Here is a 15514-nt window from a genome sequence, read left to right on the forward strand (position 1 = left end):
GTAAAATGGTTTGTCCAAGTATACACTGTTGTTACCCAAATTATGTATTCAATAAAACTGTAATTGCGGTTTTAAATTCTCAAAGCTGGCACTTGCTTACTGTCTCCTTTATCTTCGTTCTGATAAAAAAAACATAGGCACTATAGTTAACTGATGTGCTGGGGCTTTGTGCAGATCAAGCTTTGCGTGCTGTAACAGCAGAGGAAATGCCTGAAGATAAACAAGCTGTTGCTAACAACTCGCTCGCCGTTATTCCCTGGGCGCCATCCCATGCCTCTTCATTGATCATCTCAGAATCTGGAGGAGGGATACAAATAGAGGAAACAATGAAAGCAGAAGAAGGAACCGGCGGTGCATCGATGGAAGTCGAGGAATCTGGATGTCAAACTGATGGCAACACTGCAATCGAAGGTTTTCATCAACGGCAGCAACATTGTATGGTTCCCCAGCCACCACAGAATGTCTCTACTCCTATCATGTGGTCATGGGGTATAGGAACTTAGATAGCTCTTCATTTCTAGCAGACGAAAACCAGAGCAAGGAACGAAGTTCTAGCTATTTGTACATTCAGATGTGTTTCAAGTTCAGGTCTGGAGACAGGGTGATGTACCATCTGTCAGGTGCCTAATATTCCAAACCCAACGAAAGTGCACAGCCACAAATGTTGAAAAGAGGAAAAGAAAACAAAAGGGCGGGCCCCATAGCATAGTAATTTATTACTATTTTATTATGCATAGTGTTTTTCAAAATCCTATAAATAGGCTCCAAATCCTTAAGGAAATCTCATCACAGAAACAACTTCTTATATAAGAAGAGTGAGAGAAAAAATAGAGAGAGTTTCTCCTTGTAAAGAGAGAGAGTTTGTAACTCCAGAGTTTTCTCCTCATAGTAGATTCTTCTATCCTTACCCGTGGACGTAGGCAATCAAGTGCCGAACCACGTAAATCTGTGTGTCTATCATTTTATCTCTACTTTTGCTTTTCTATTGCTGCGATCCTGCTCTATTGGGTCCCGGTTTTGTTCCAACAAGTGGTATCAGAGCCAACTTAGGGTACTTGTATATATCTACTTATCGTATGCTCTGTGGCTGCCACCAAAGGTGGATCCTCCACATCATAAAATAAGTTAGGTTATCATTTACCCTTTGGAGGCGATGGGTACTATTCACGAGTACGGTACTGTTCACGAATACGGTACTATTCACAAGTACGGTACTATTCACGTATATGGTTATTGTTCATAAATATAGTACTATTTACGTGAAATAGTAAGAAGTTATTGTTCGTGGTAGAAGCAATGGCGGCGAAGTTCAAGATCGAGAAATTCGACGGGAGTAATTTCTCACTGTGGAAGTTGAAGATAAAGGCTATCTTGAGAAAAGATAATTGCCTGGCGGCCATCAGTGCAAGGCCGGATGATATCACAGATGATAAGAAGTGGAATGAGATGGACGAAAATGCTATTGCAAATCTCCATCTGGCATTAGCAGACGGGGTACTGTCAAGCATAGAGGAGAAGAAGACAGCAAAGGAGATCTAGGATACTCTAACAAAGCTATATGAGGCGAAATCCATGCACAATAAAATCTTCTTAAAAAGGAGACTTTACACTCTGAGGATGGCGGAATCTACATCGATGACCGACCACATCAACACCCTAAACACACTGTTCTCCCAACTCACAACGTTGGGATATACAGTTGGTGCGAATGAACGTGCAGAACTTCTACTTCAGAGTCTACCTGACTCGTATGATCAACTCATCATCAACCTGACGAACAACGTCCTCACGGACAATCTAGTCTTCGACGATGTTGCAGCCGCTGTTCTGGAGGAAGAAAATCGGCGCAAGAACAAGGAAGACAGGCAGACAAGTTCGCAGCAAGCGGAGGCCTTGTCGGTGACGAGAGGAAGATCAACAGAACGTGGCTCCAGTGGGAGTCATGCCCATGGTAGATCGAAATCACGAAGTAAGAAGAATATCAAATGCTACAACTGTGGCAAAAGAGGGCACGTCAAATCGGAGTGTTGGCACAACAAGAAGAGTGGAGATAAAAAGTCTTCAGAGCCATCAACATCTCAAGGATGCGTTGTCAGCACGTCAGAGGATGGTGAAATTCTATTCAGTGGAGCAACCACTGTTGATGAAGGCAGAAAGAAGTTTGCTGATGTCTGGCTTCTAGATTCAGCAGCCTCTTGGCACATGACCTCTCGGAGAGATTGGTTTCACAAATATGAACCTATCTCAGGAGGATCTGTATTCATGGGGAATGATCATGCCTTAGAGATTTGTGGTATTGGTACTATCAAAATCAAAATGTTTGATGGTATAATACGCACCATTCAAGATGTGCGACATGTGAAGGGCTTGAAGAAGAATCTATTGTCTTTGGGACAATTAGATGAGCTCGGGTGCAAGACTCATATAGAAAATGGAGTCATGAAGATTGTTAGAGGGGCGCTTGTGGTGATAAAAGAAGAAAAGATAGCTGCAAATATGTACATGCTCAAGGGAGAGACTCTGCAGGAAGCTGATTCATGTATGGCATCAACCAGCCGTGGAGAAGAACAAACCATGATGTGGCATCACAAGCTAGGCCACATGTCAGAACAAGGCTTGAAGGTTCTCTCCGATCAGAAACTGCTTCCTGAACTTAATTCGGTAGCTCTTCCATTCTGCGAGCATTGTGTTACAAGCAAGCAACATCGACTGAAGTTCAACACATCGAGTTCTAGAAGCAAGGCTATTCTGGAACTGGTTCATTCTGATGTATGGCAAGCACCAGTTACATCCTTAGGAGGAGCAAAGTACTTTGTGTCCTTTATTGATGATTACTCCAGGAGATATTGGGTGTATCCTATCAAGAAGAAGACATATGTGTTCTCAGTCTTTAAAGCCTACAAAGCGCGGGTCGAGCTTGAATCTGAAAAGAAGATCAAGTGCTTGAGGTCAGATAATGGAGGAGAATACACAGACGGTGAATTCCTAGCATTCTGCAAGCAAGAAGGCATCAAAAGACAATTCAGTACGGCTTATACTCCTCAACAAAATGGAGTGGCGGAGCGGATGAACAGAACTCTGTTGGAAAGAACAAGAGCTATGTTGGCTACTGCAAATCTGGAAAAAGTCTTTTGGGCGGAAGCAGTAAAAACCGCCTGTTATGTGGTGAATCGATCTCCATCAACTGCAATACAATTGAAGACGCCGATGGAGATGTGGACTGGCAAACCAGCTGACTATTCCAACCTCCATATATTTGGAAGTCCAGTGTACGTAATGTACAATGCCCAAGAAATTACAAAGCTGGATTCAAAATCCAGAAAATGCATATTCTTGGGGTATGCTGATGGAGTAAAGGGGTATCGCCTGTGGGATCCCACTACCCGCAAGGTTATCATCAGCAGAGATGTTATCTTTGTAGAGAACCAACTACAAAGTGAAGAGAAAGAAAGCAGTTCGAGGAATGACTCAGAGACTGTAGCTGTTCAGGTAGAAGATAATCCGAATTCTTCTGAAGCGACACCGGAGCATGATGTACAAGAACCAGTCGAGGCCGAGGCTCCAGAAGTTCGAAGGTCAACTCGTGAGAGAAGACCACAGACTTGGCACTCGGAGTATATTACGGAGAGTAATGTTGCATATTGTCTTCTAACAGAAGATGGAGAGCCATCAACTTTTCATGAAGCTATAAATGACACAGATGCATCTTTGTGGATGGCAGCAATGCAGGAAGAAATTGAAGCTCTCCATAAGAACAAGACTTGGGAACTTGTGTCACTGCCACAAGGAAGAAAGACCATTGGAAACAAATGGGTCTACAAGATCAAGCGAAATGGCGATGATCAAGTGGAGCGGTATCGTGCTAGATTGGTGGTAAAAGGATATGCTCAGAAAGAAGGTATTGATTTTAATGAAATATTTTCTCCTGTAGTTCGACTAACAACAGTCCGAATTGTCCTGGCTATGAGCGCTATATTTGACTTACATCTAGAGCAGCTAGATGTGAAAACAGCATTTCTTCATGGAGATCTTGAAGAAGAAATTTACATGCTCCAACCAGAAGGTTTTGAAGAAAAAGGAAAAGAGAACTTGGTTTGCAGATTGAACAAATCTCTGTACGGTCTAAAGCAGGCGCCGAGGTGTTGGTACAAGAGATTTGATTCATTCATCATGAGCCTTGGATACAACAGACTTAATTCAGACCCTTGTGCATATTTCAAGAGGTTTGGTGAAAATAACTTTGTTATCTTATTATTGTATGATGACGACATGTTGGTTGCAGGCCCCAACAAAGATCGTATCCAAGAATTAAAGGCTCAGTTGGCTAGGGAATTTGAAATGAAGGATTTAGGATCTGCAAACAAGATTCTAGGGATGCAAATTTACCGAGACAGAATTAATATGAAGATTTGGCTTTCTCAGAAGAACTATTTGAAGAAAATCTTGCGACGCTTTAACATGCAAGATTGTAAGTCAATTTCTACCCCACTTCCTGTTAATTTCAAGTTATCCTCCAGTATGAGTCCTAGCAGTGAAGAAGAGAGGATGGAGATGTCTCGAGTACCGTATGCATCAGCAGTGGGAAGCTTAATGTTCGCGATGATTTGTACAAGACCAGACATTGCACAAGCAGTGGGAGTGGTTAGTCGATACATGGCGAATCCTGGTAAAGAGCATTGGAATGCTGTAAAGAGGGTTCTACGATACATTCAGGGAACCTCAAATGTTGCATTATGTTATGGGGGATCTGATTTTACTGTTAGTGGATATGTTGATTCTGATTATGCAGGTGATCGTGATAATAGCAAATCCACCACAGGTTATGTGTTTGCACTTGCTGGCGGAGCTGTAAGCTGGGTTTCAAAACTGTAGTCAGTTGTGGCTACTTCAACAACAGAAGCAGAGTATGTAGCAGCTACACAAGCTAGTAAAGAAGCGATGTGGTTGAAGATGGTGCTGGAGGAACTCGGCTATGAACAAAAGAAGATATCTTTATTTTGTGACAGTCAGAGTGCTTTGCATTTGGCAAGAAATCCAGCCTTTCATTCAAAGACCAAGCACATTCGAGTTCAGTATCACTTCATTCGTGAGAAAGTGGAAGAAGGAACAGTGGATATGCAGAAAATTCACACCAAAGACAACCTAGCAGATTTTTTGACCAAAGCAGTCAGTACTGACATCCTCTTGTGGTCGTTCAGAGACGTAAGCAACATGAAGATGGTAAGATAGAAAAAATGATGTGAAGATATGATTGATGCTCAATCAAATCTTCAAGTGGGAGATTGTCAGGTGCCTAATATTCCAAACCCACCGAAAGTGCACAACCACAAATGTTGAAAAGAGGAAAAGAAAACAAAAGGGCGGGCCCCATAGCATAGTAATTTATTATTATTTTATTATGCATAGTGTTTTTCAAAATCCTATAAATAGACTTCAAATCCTTAAGGAAATCTCATCCCAGAAACAACTTCTTATATAAGAAGAGTGAGAGAAAAAATAGAGACCAGAAACAACTTCTTATATAAGAAGAGTGAGAGAAAAAATAGAGAGAGTTTCTCCTTGTAAAGAGAGAGAGTTTGTAACTCCAGAGTTTTCTCCTCATAGTAGATTCTTCTATCCTTGCCCGTGGACGTAGGCAATCAAGTGTCAAACCACGTAAATCTGTGTGTCTATCATTTTATCTCTACTTTTGCTTTTCTATTGCTGCGACCCTGCTCTATTGGGCCCCGGTTTTGTTCCAACACCATCAGCATCTGGGAGCTCTTGAATCTTTGTATGAGTTGTCATGAGCAATCTCCACCCTTGTATTTTGGATGGTATGTGTTTCTGTAAAAGTGACAGCAAGCTGCATGAGCTGTGTGCCTTTTGTTTTTGGCTTAAATACCCTATATTTTGCCCTTCTCTGCATGAGCTGCGTCGGTTATATACTCAAAAGGTTTTAAAAGTTGCACTTAACCATCCTAAAGTTTTTAAACTTGCACTTGAATACCCTTAGTTGTGCAAACTTGAAGAGTATTTAATTGCAAAAAAAAAAACTTTAGGGCATTCAAGTGTCAGTTTTAAAAACTTATAGGGTATTCTTGTGCGCTTAAGCCGCTTTTTTCTATTGATTACACATGTGCCTCGTTTCCTACATAGGTAGGAATGAGTGAGAATGAAATATTAATTTTCACTTCTCATTGCATCCTACTGAACACTCCTTTTTTTTTTGGAAGTATAATATTTTTCATTCTTATTTTTCATTAATTCTCATTTGAATGAGCATTTTTCATGAGATGGTAGAGAATGATAATTCTCATTTGGATAGGAATTAGAAAAATGCAGAATTTTGAAATACGATCATTCCCCATCATTCTCTAAATTGCATCCAAACATGAGTACGTGAAAAAGCATTCTATTTCCACATTAATTTCGTTCTATTCTTAACTTCATTCCATTGGTACGATGGAAAAGCATTCTATTTCCACATTAATTTCGTTCTATTCTTTATTCTTTTCTTCCGTTGTTGAGGTTTATCTTCGTTCAGCTGCTGCCCCAAAGTCTTTTCAGCAAACGAAGATAAAACAGAAGGGGAAGCCTGGAAATTAGTTTTATCACAGAAAAGTGTTTCCCTTGATTTTGGATAACATCAAAGGAAATTTGAAGGATATGGAGATCAAGGTAAAAATTCATGATTTTTTCATTCATATTTTATCATCCAATACAAACTACAGGGACCCAAATAAGAGAAGAAACAAAACAGCAAAAAAAAAAAACACCCAATTCAAGTAAAACTAGACAAAGGCAGTCACCTTACAAACAACAACAATACTCTAATTCAAGGGGAAGAAAGAGTCCATAATCCAAGGATTGCCACTGGTACTAGCATTAGTACATGTTTCTCTGGATTGAATCATTGAACTATAAGCTGCATGTTAAATCTACCAATTCAATTAGACAAATGGTTGCTAATGGAAATGATCTAAACCTGCATGTATTAATACATGATCATGCTTACAAACAGCATAGATCAGCTCACATAAGATCAGGCACTCCAACACTAAGACATTAATTCAACTTGATAAAAGCTACAATAAAATATGCGCTCAACTTGTCTATTTTTCTCATTTCGAAGTATAAAACTTTCAAAAACTTTTATGTTTAAACTACACCGGGATAGATTGTGTCAGTGACTGATCAGTCAAAATCAACTTGCATGTTTTCAAAGTAGAAGTGCAGTATAGAGCTGTGAAAGAATATAAGTTGGTAGTATCATAAACAATACAGAATCATGTAATGTGCTATTCACTTGCGGCGTTGTACTCATATGGCACAGAATGTCACCACGTTCCAGGCGAACTATGAATTACAAAGTTATTACTTCAATGTTAAAGCAAAGAAGTCCGTATAACTAAAATTAAGCTTTGACTGCAATGCAATTGAGAACAGTTTACTAGAAAAAGCAAAAATGCAAGCAGAAATAAGTTGAAAAAGAAGAAATTTACGAGGCTTAGAAATAATTCATATTTACCTTAGTTCGAGAAAATAACAATAACAACCCATATGTGTGAGCAATAGCTTCATAGTTTTGAGGAATATTTTCAGGTGACATGGCCTGTACCCATATAGATGAAAGCAGAGCAATAGCTTCATAGTTTTGAGGAATATTTTCAGGTGACATGGCCTGTACCCATATAGATGAAAGCAGCAGCGAAATCTGCCGGCCACTTAATCTGAGGGGAACAAAGTCCTGCATATAATGCAAGGAAAAGTCAAGCATTGGTGATGTGTTGTAGAGGAAAATAACGAAGCTGGGTTACAAATTACAACTACAAAGCATTCATGCATATACCACTTCTTCGTTCTCAGACAAATTTTGTTCTGCAGTTGGCGGTAATTGAGGGCCTTTCATGCTATACATTCGACTTTTAGATGACTGTAGCCTTTTAATACTAAAAAATCGACTTTTGGAAGATTGCAATCTGGGAAGTTTGGGATCATTGCTGCTCTTTAGTTGTCCATCTTGACCTTGGGAGGCTTCTCTAAAAGAGGACTTATCCCTCTTTAACTTTTGGAAAAGAGCAGCTGAAGATGAGAAGACTGATGTGGTCCTTGAGAGTGTTCTTTGAAGATCATACTTGGCTAATTCTGGAGCATCAGAGAGATGAGGAGATACAGAAGAAGGAACAAGAACAACAGAGAATATACGGTGTGCCCCTAAACGTGTTTCATGATCTGGATGGACCATTGCTACAAGCAGATGATGAAAGAGTGATTCAGGAAAAGCCTGCATCATGTCGTTTTGGATAAAATGATTCTCAAGAAATATACTATAACGATCTTATATGCTATCAATTATCAAATGTAGGAAAATTGGCTAACCTTATTTTGATAAGACAAGTTTGGTACTGATGCCATTATCTGGGCAGTCCGGTAAACTGCAGCAACTGTTGCCCTAGCGGCTGACACTGTGTAAGAAATATTCTCCAACATCACAGCCATCATATCAAGTACTGGTCCCCCATCACCAACCTGATTTAGAGGCAAAAGATACGATAACTCTTATCAATCATATTCACTGCTTGTATGGAGGAAAGAAAACCGCACCGTACCTCATTATAAAAGGTGTATTATCAATGAGCATAATGATGAGGTATCTTATTTCTTACTATGTGGGAGAAGAGATGGTGTCCCAAAACATTCTTTTATTGCTTGGTTAGTAGCATTGAGAAAAATTAGAACTAAAAAGTGGATGGATCAATTTGGTACTTTACAGGAGAGTAGATGTTTTTCTATGTGCTTCTGAAAATGAAAGTAGAGACCACTTGTTCTTTCAATGTGCATATTCTCAGGGGGTCCTAAGGGTTGTTCTTCAAGCGATGAAATTAAGAACTCCTATTAGAGCTTGGCCTCTAATTTTTTAGCAGTTTCAGAAGATGGTGAAGGGGAGAAAGTTGCAGAGTAGCGCTAGAAGAGGATCACTATTAGCTAGCATTTATAGAATTTGACAGGAGAGGAACTCTAGGGTTTGTAAGGCTGAAGCTCACCCTCCAAGTTGGATTGTGAATAATAGTATAGCCGACATGAAGCATAAGCTGAGTAGGCAAGTGTATAAGAGATGACTTGTATGCTATACTGTATAGGCTGGTTTATCCTTGTTAATATTCTTAGTTGTGGCATCAATTGGAGTTGTTAAACCTAGGAATTCCTCAGTATAACTGTAAAGTTTGTTAGAGCAAATAAAATCCACTCACCTTTACTTAAAAAATATGTAGTTTTGTGCATTATATAAACAATGAAGGTATGCTAAATTAACTCAAGTACAATCTACTGGAGAGCCTTTAAAGCTTTCCCAAAGACAAAAGTATCCAATTTACAAGAAAAATGCAACAATTTTATGTTTGGAGTATCAAGAAATACCTTTTTAGATAACTGAACGAGGCACTCATCTACTGCTATTCTGAATTTACTGATCAATCCATCCCCTGGGTCTTTATCATTGCACGAGCTTTGCATGGTTCTCCGCAAATGCTTAACAAGATCAGTCATGGCACCAATTATTGATGGTGAAATCTGCACTTTTGATTGCTTGGAAAGATTGGTGGTAACTTTGACAATATCTAGCTGCATGTCGGGCTGTTTTACAACAGCTTTGTGATCAAGATGTTTGACCAATATGGAGGTTAACAAATGTGTATTCTGCCCTGTGTAAAAACGCAAGTCAATTTAAACAAAGGACAATGATATGAAATGCAATCAAACATAGAATACAATTTTGATATACATTGCAAATTCTTACCAGACTGCTCCATTAATAATTGCATGTCCAATAAGACACAAAGAGCAAGCCCTTGTTTAGGTGACCATGAATTGTTATTATCAAAATAGCGAAAAAGGGACTCCAAAACCCGCCTTACAGTTGTAGCCTCCTTGGCTAGATTGGCCGTATTATGTACACAAACCCTGGACCAAAAATGGGAACTCTTGGCTTCATCCCTGTAAAGTGAAACTTTTAATGAGGCATAGAAATTCAGTTACAATTGCTACAAAGAATAATCTATGCAAGAAAAAAGAGACTAAGGACAAAGTCATACGTGGTCAAATTCAGTTCTCCTTTGTCATTTACAAGAATGGCTTTGCTCAGTTAATTAAATTATACCTCCTCCCCCTCGAGTCACTGGGGGTGGTAGAGATGTAACGACTATAGCTGCATCGACTGGTGGAGTTGGTCGTACAGCCGACTCAACAGGGTCAGCCTCAGCAAAAGCCCCTGTTAATAAGTAAACTGCAATAAACTAAAGAGAATTTATCATCATTAAGTGGAAATGAAATAAGGTACTTTCTTTGACGAATTGTTGTGCCAAGATTGAAATATATCTCAACTTTCTCTCTCAAAAAAGAAAAGGACATGAGTAAGCAATGGGCAACTATAATTATTCTGCCATTGACAAGATGAAAAGAGAACATTACAGCATAAGTGACAAACTTTGACATGGCAAGTTACAAGTATGATATGTGCTAAACATTTGAGAACCGGAAATGGACAGACAAGTGATACTTGAGAGTCAAAATCAACAATCAGCAAAGGTGGATACAAGAAGCAATAAATTAGATCTTCACGTCCAACCCAGTATGAAAAGTATTGTTTTCATTTCCTATTCACATTATGCATCACATACCATATTGCTAGGAAGTCTGATTTTATGCTACCATATTACTAGGAAGTCAGATTTTATGCTAGTACATGTATTGGCTACAGATGTACATAGAAAAATAAGATTATGCATTCTACCATATGAAATCTGCAATTGACCCTTAAAAGTAACTCATCCTAATTGTTGAGTGTTTCACAAGATATACCATGTACAATACAACTTAAGGCGAAGGAAAGATGCATCTAACTGAAAGTACACTGAAAGAGGAAAAATGAAAAGAATCAGTTACGTCTTACATTGTCAAATTCTGTTGATATATGAGAATACTCCCCCATGAACCAAATCTGTGTATTATGATTAAGAAAACAAAAGCATCAGTACAATAAAGATATGAAAGCTAAAACATAAACTTAAATGTTGAGAGACAAGAACTGATAGGCTATGGATATAATATCTAACAAATAAAGTAGATCCCTACAGAATATACCCTACTGGATAGTAGTGATGACTTTGTACAGAATCCACAACTTAAGCTAGGCAGCATGATCAAATGGTGAGTTTTTTAGGACAGTATCAAGTGCACCGGCTAACCATTTTATAAGGCTATCAAGTGCACCGGCTAACCATTTTATAAGACTTTGTACAATGCATTCCATGTATCAAGCGCAACCTTACATCTCTTTGAACATAAACTAGAAAATGGGGCATGACTATTACACCTTCCGTAAGCATTCTTAATGAACCTCATATCAAAAACACTCGTCATATAGGGAACGTACTCATGCATGTGCATATGCACACAAAAAATATGCAGAAAAAGTACCCCAAATTCCTCTTGCCTCAGTTGCCTGCACTATAGACTACAATAAGACACAATTGGAGAAAGCCCTAATGAATTTTTTTTGTAACAAGATGGATCAAATATCTTATTTAGTTAAACCCAAGTCCTACTTTTACCAATCATGAATTCATGATACCTCTTTATGTAGTATATCCACTATCTTAGATCTTAAAGTTGAGAACAGTATAAAACAATAATATTTCTGGTTGAAAGCTGAGGTCTCTCTTTATTGTTTTTTAAGCAAAACTGTTACAGTACCATTTAAATAGAATCAAATAAGGTCCATAAAGCAAAAATGTCATTCACACAAGTATCCGGCGATTAACAAACGACAAACCATACTATGCCTTTTCTTTAAGGTTTGAAGTACAATAAGGAGGTAAGGTAATAGAAATATTAAGTTATTTATTTTCAAAAAATATTAAGTTGAGATAGCTACCATAGAAGAAAGAGCTTGCAGGCCTGCTGCACGTAAATGATGTGACTGCTCATCCTCCCCAATCTCTTGAGATAGTTGACAGAGTTTCGGAATCAAGGCTTCCAAGTTGAATTGATAAGTGCCATCAATCTAGAATGTGTAAATAATTCAGTATAATCTTAGTCTAGCGTGCATTTCCTTTAAGAACTAGATCTATACTTAAAAGTTGTATCATACAATACCTGACAATTTACAAAATCAAAAAGTGTATGGCATCCTATAATGCGAATTCCATCCTGTCTTGTTTGATCCAAAAGAATTTGTGTGATGCTCAATAAGCTACTTGCAAATAATGGCCTGTCATACATTGAGCCCATCATATCCATCAACCAACATGATAAAAAGGAATACTAAATATCATAAGACTGGAAACAAGAAACAGCAAAAGCAAGAGGAAATTTAAATCAGAGATAGAGATGACAAATAGACGTCAACTAAGGATCTCAAGGAAGTTTCAAAAATCAATATTGTATTTAACAGAAAATTCCACAATAGACATACATGCAAACTTACACTCAACAAATTTCATGAATTTCAAGCAGCTGGCATATCATAATCAACCAGGGAAGAAGTAATATATATCAATTAAATTATGTCGCCTATAATTCCATAAAAAAATCAAAGGTAACTTGCTTCTGACTGCAATCAAATGAGTACTGCAGGTGGTGCATAACCAAGCATATAAGAGGTGAAATCCAAACGCATTGTTCTCTAAATTCCATAACCAGAAACTATCATGAAAACGGTCTTGTGAGCAGACAAGCTGAACTGTAATGCGCATTAGCTGAGGAAAGTTGTCATGGGCTGGAGGAATTCTTATGGAAATATAAGCTTAACATCCTTAATGTCCTCTAGAAATGAAAATGTCTCAAAGGAGACAACAGATATGGTTGAAACATGTAACAATATAGTAATCCCCAACAAATCAGAAGATTATAAAACAGGTTATACGCATGTCTACTCATCCGCTTCTAGTCCCACCCTAGATCTGATTTCTACTTTGCATTCTAACCCAGGCCTTATATCTAGACTCTTTTTACGAATTATCTACATATTAGTGCAAAATCCCTTCACCTATTGATTAAGGCCTAATAATTGTGGAATCTATTGTTATATTTGATCCACCAAAAATTGTTGTTAAGCCTACTAGACTTGAACTCCCTTGACGCAATAACACACTGCACTGCCGATCCTATACCCTATAGCTGATACTCCAAGAAATAACTGGATTAGAAAAATTTATGCACAACAAGAAGAAAAACTTTCTGGGTCCTAATTTTATGGTCAAATCCCTATGACCAGTATCCTCTCTTTGCCCAGCAAACATATCTAGTTGCAGATTTTGGAGACTTCAAACTTGTCTAATTAACCAATAAAAAATTATTCGTTGATCTAACTTCCTCAACAGTCAAATTCTGTTGGCAACGTATGCAATGTCGCATATATCAGAAAAGCCTTTCCATAGATCTCAGTCAGTAGCAAAGAAATAGAACATATAATATAAGAAATTTACCAACCACAGTTGGCTGTGTATTTCACAGACAAGAGGCATTAGTATTTAAACAGTAACTTAAGTTAAAATATAGTAGCAAGCAGCAACAGAAGAGTTACTTATTTACAAACTCACATTTGCTCTCTGCAAGAAACTAATAATTTGCGGTAGATGCTCATGACAACTTTTGCATAGCCAAATTGCTCAGTTCTCAATTCCTTGTAAAACCTTTGCTCCAGATAACTTGTGATCTGATAATAAAAAAATGCAGAAATTGAGCAAACATGTATGTTTGAAATTCTTACTTTGAAATTAACTACATGGAAAATACTCTCCTTAATTTGTCAACTTAATTTAGGACTGAAGCAACGTGAAATTTCTTTGTGGAAAGAGAATATTTTAGCTAAAATATGCTGCAGACGGAATCACCGGCAGTGACTGCTTGATGCCTAACGCTGTTGGCCATTAGCGGGGAGCTGGGGATACTACAATATAAAGCATAATATGGCTAATCTTTTTCTCAAATTAGTTTATCTAGAGGGGAGCTGGGGATACTACAATATAAAGCATAATATGGCTAATCTTTTTCTCAAATTAGTTTATCTAGAGAACCACAAGAGGTTAAATCTTTCTATATATGCTATTAAATATTAAGAAAAAATTCCTCATCATATGCTTATGTATACAAGTGCCTGTGTTTTGGGCTATGATTTGCATGGCAATTTTGCTAAGCAAATATTAGCATGTCCAAACGTATTTTACTAGATGTTACTTTACTGTCTTACATGTAAAAATTAGTGCAATATGACACACATATCCATGAGTGTAAACCTTTGTTCACCTTACAATATAAATTATGTCTTACCTTTCTAGATGTTACTTTACCGACAAAGTTTTCAAGTTGTGAATAATGACCCAATACGTACACTTAAGTAAATTAGACATACATATATCTTAAACTACCTTATGTTTGGACCTTACATGATAACCACCTCTTTTTAGCCCAATCAATGAAATATGTAATACGAAAAAGGGTTAGAGAAGAACATCAATAGATCATACTTAATAACATGTTTCATCTCTCTCCAATTTTCAAGAAAAAAAATTATGGTAATCAAAACCCAAAATATTAAATAGTTCAGAGGAAAAATAGGATATCTACGAAAAGGTACAAAATGACTAACTTTTCTATTATAAATAATCGTTTAAGTAGGAAAAATAGGATATCTACGAAAAGGTACAAAATGACTAACTTTTCTATTATAAATAATCGTTTAAGTAAACATATGATCTCAAGTTATTAAGTTAGAGAGTTGGATATTACCTTTGGAATGCGCAGTGGGTTTTTAGAAGCATATTCACATAACTTGCTGATCTTTCTAACATCTGCTTCTTCTTCCTGTAAAATAAAAAGTTAAATATAACCAGCTTCCATATTGCAGGACTAAAGAACAATGACATTATGCTCAAAATCTCATTGGGTGAGTTTGAACATCTAGTTGAGCAAAATAAAACTTAAAATCATCAATTTATCAAGTATATATTTCCATCACAGTATGAAATAAAGTGAACTAAAATAACACCATCATACATTTGAAAGGAAACAAGAAAAAAGAAAAAAAAAACCTGATCATGATGTTCGAGACAAAGATGTTCAAATAAAAAAAATGAAAATATACGCTAATTCTTTCTAGGGTTTTTGCTTATATACGCCCAAACCATGTGTGTAGACTTATTACCCCTATTAATCAAGATATTTGCTAAAATTTTAATGCACAGTTCTACACCTTGAGTTGAAATACCCTGAAAACTCATATTAAACAATATTACCAATTTGAGAACTCCCCCTTCCACTGTTCAGATACTAAGGGCATAAGTTCTACACCTTGAGTTGAAATACCCCTATTAATCATGATGTTCGGCTTTTTCCATCGAAGCGCGCCTATTTTGGAGGGAGAATTTATTTTTCCCTTTTTTTTTTTGCCCAAAAATAACAAATGAAGGTAAAAATGACCACGTATTTAACCTGATCTGTATTTGATTCGAAGTTTCCTATTTGGATCACAAGC

The 15514-nt window shown here is 37.4% G+C and overlaps 2 protein-coding genes across 3 annotated transcripts in view; one reads left to right on the forward strand and one right to left on the reverse strand.

The window, feature by feature from the left end:
- Positions 1-5373, forward strand: part of LOC109821294 — a 7443-nt gene extending 2070 nt beyond the window's left edge. The window contains exons 3-4 of one of the 2 annotated variants that reach the window (XR_002241963.1): positions 175-620; positions 5290-5373. Coding sequence is in view for 1 of the 2 variants with exons in the window: in XM_020387509.1 (XP_020243098.1) it covers positions 175-503 (329 nt within the window). In the remaining variant the exon portion in view is untranslated. Of the gene's footprint in view, positions 1-174; positions 788-5289 lie in introns of those variants that run through there. The other variant, XM_020387509.1, reaches the window with a different exon arrangement.
- On the reverse strand, positions 7022-14859 carry LOC109841890 (the record flags this gene model as incomplete). Its single annotated transcript, XM_020410813.1, has 12 exons — positions 7022-7600; positions 7670-7729; positions 7832-8266; positions 8362-8511; positions 9400-9683; positions 9779-9975; positions 10074-10113; positions 10924-10978; positions 11915-12043; positions 12136-12250; positions 13581-13696; positions 14770-14859. Coding segments are annotated over 12 exons (1782 nt in total), but the record flags the coding sequence as incomplete, so codon positions are not given.

Source organism: Asparagus officinalis, chromosome 1 (assembly GCF_001876935.1).
Source record: "Asparagus officinalis chromosome 1, Aspof.V1, whole genome shotgun sequence".
NCBI lineage: Eukaryota > Viridiplantae > Streptophyta > Magnoliopsida > Asparagales > Asparagaceae > Asparagus > Asparagus officinalis.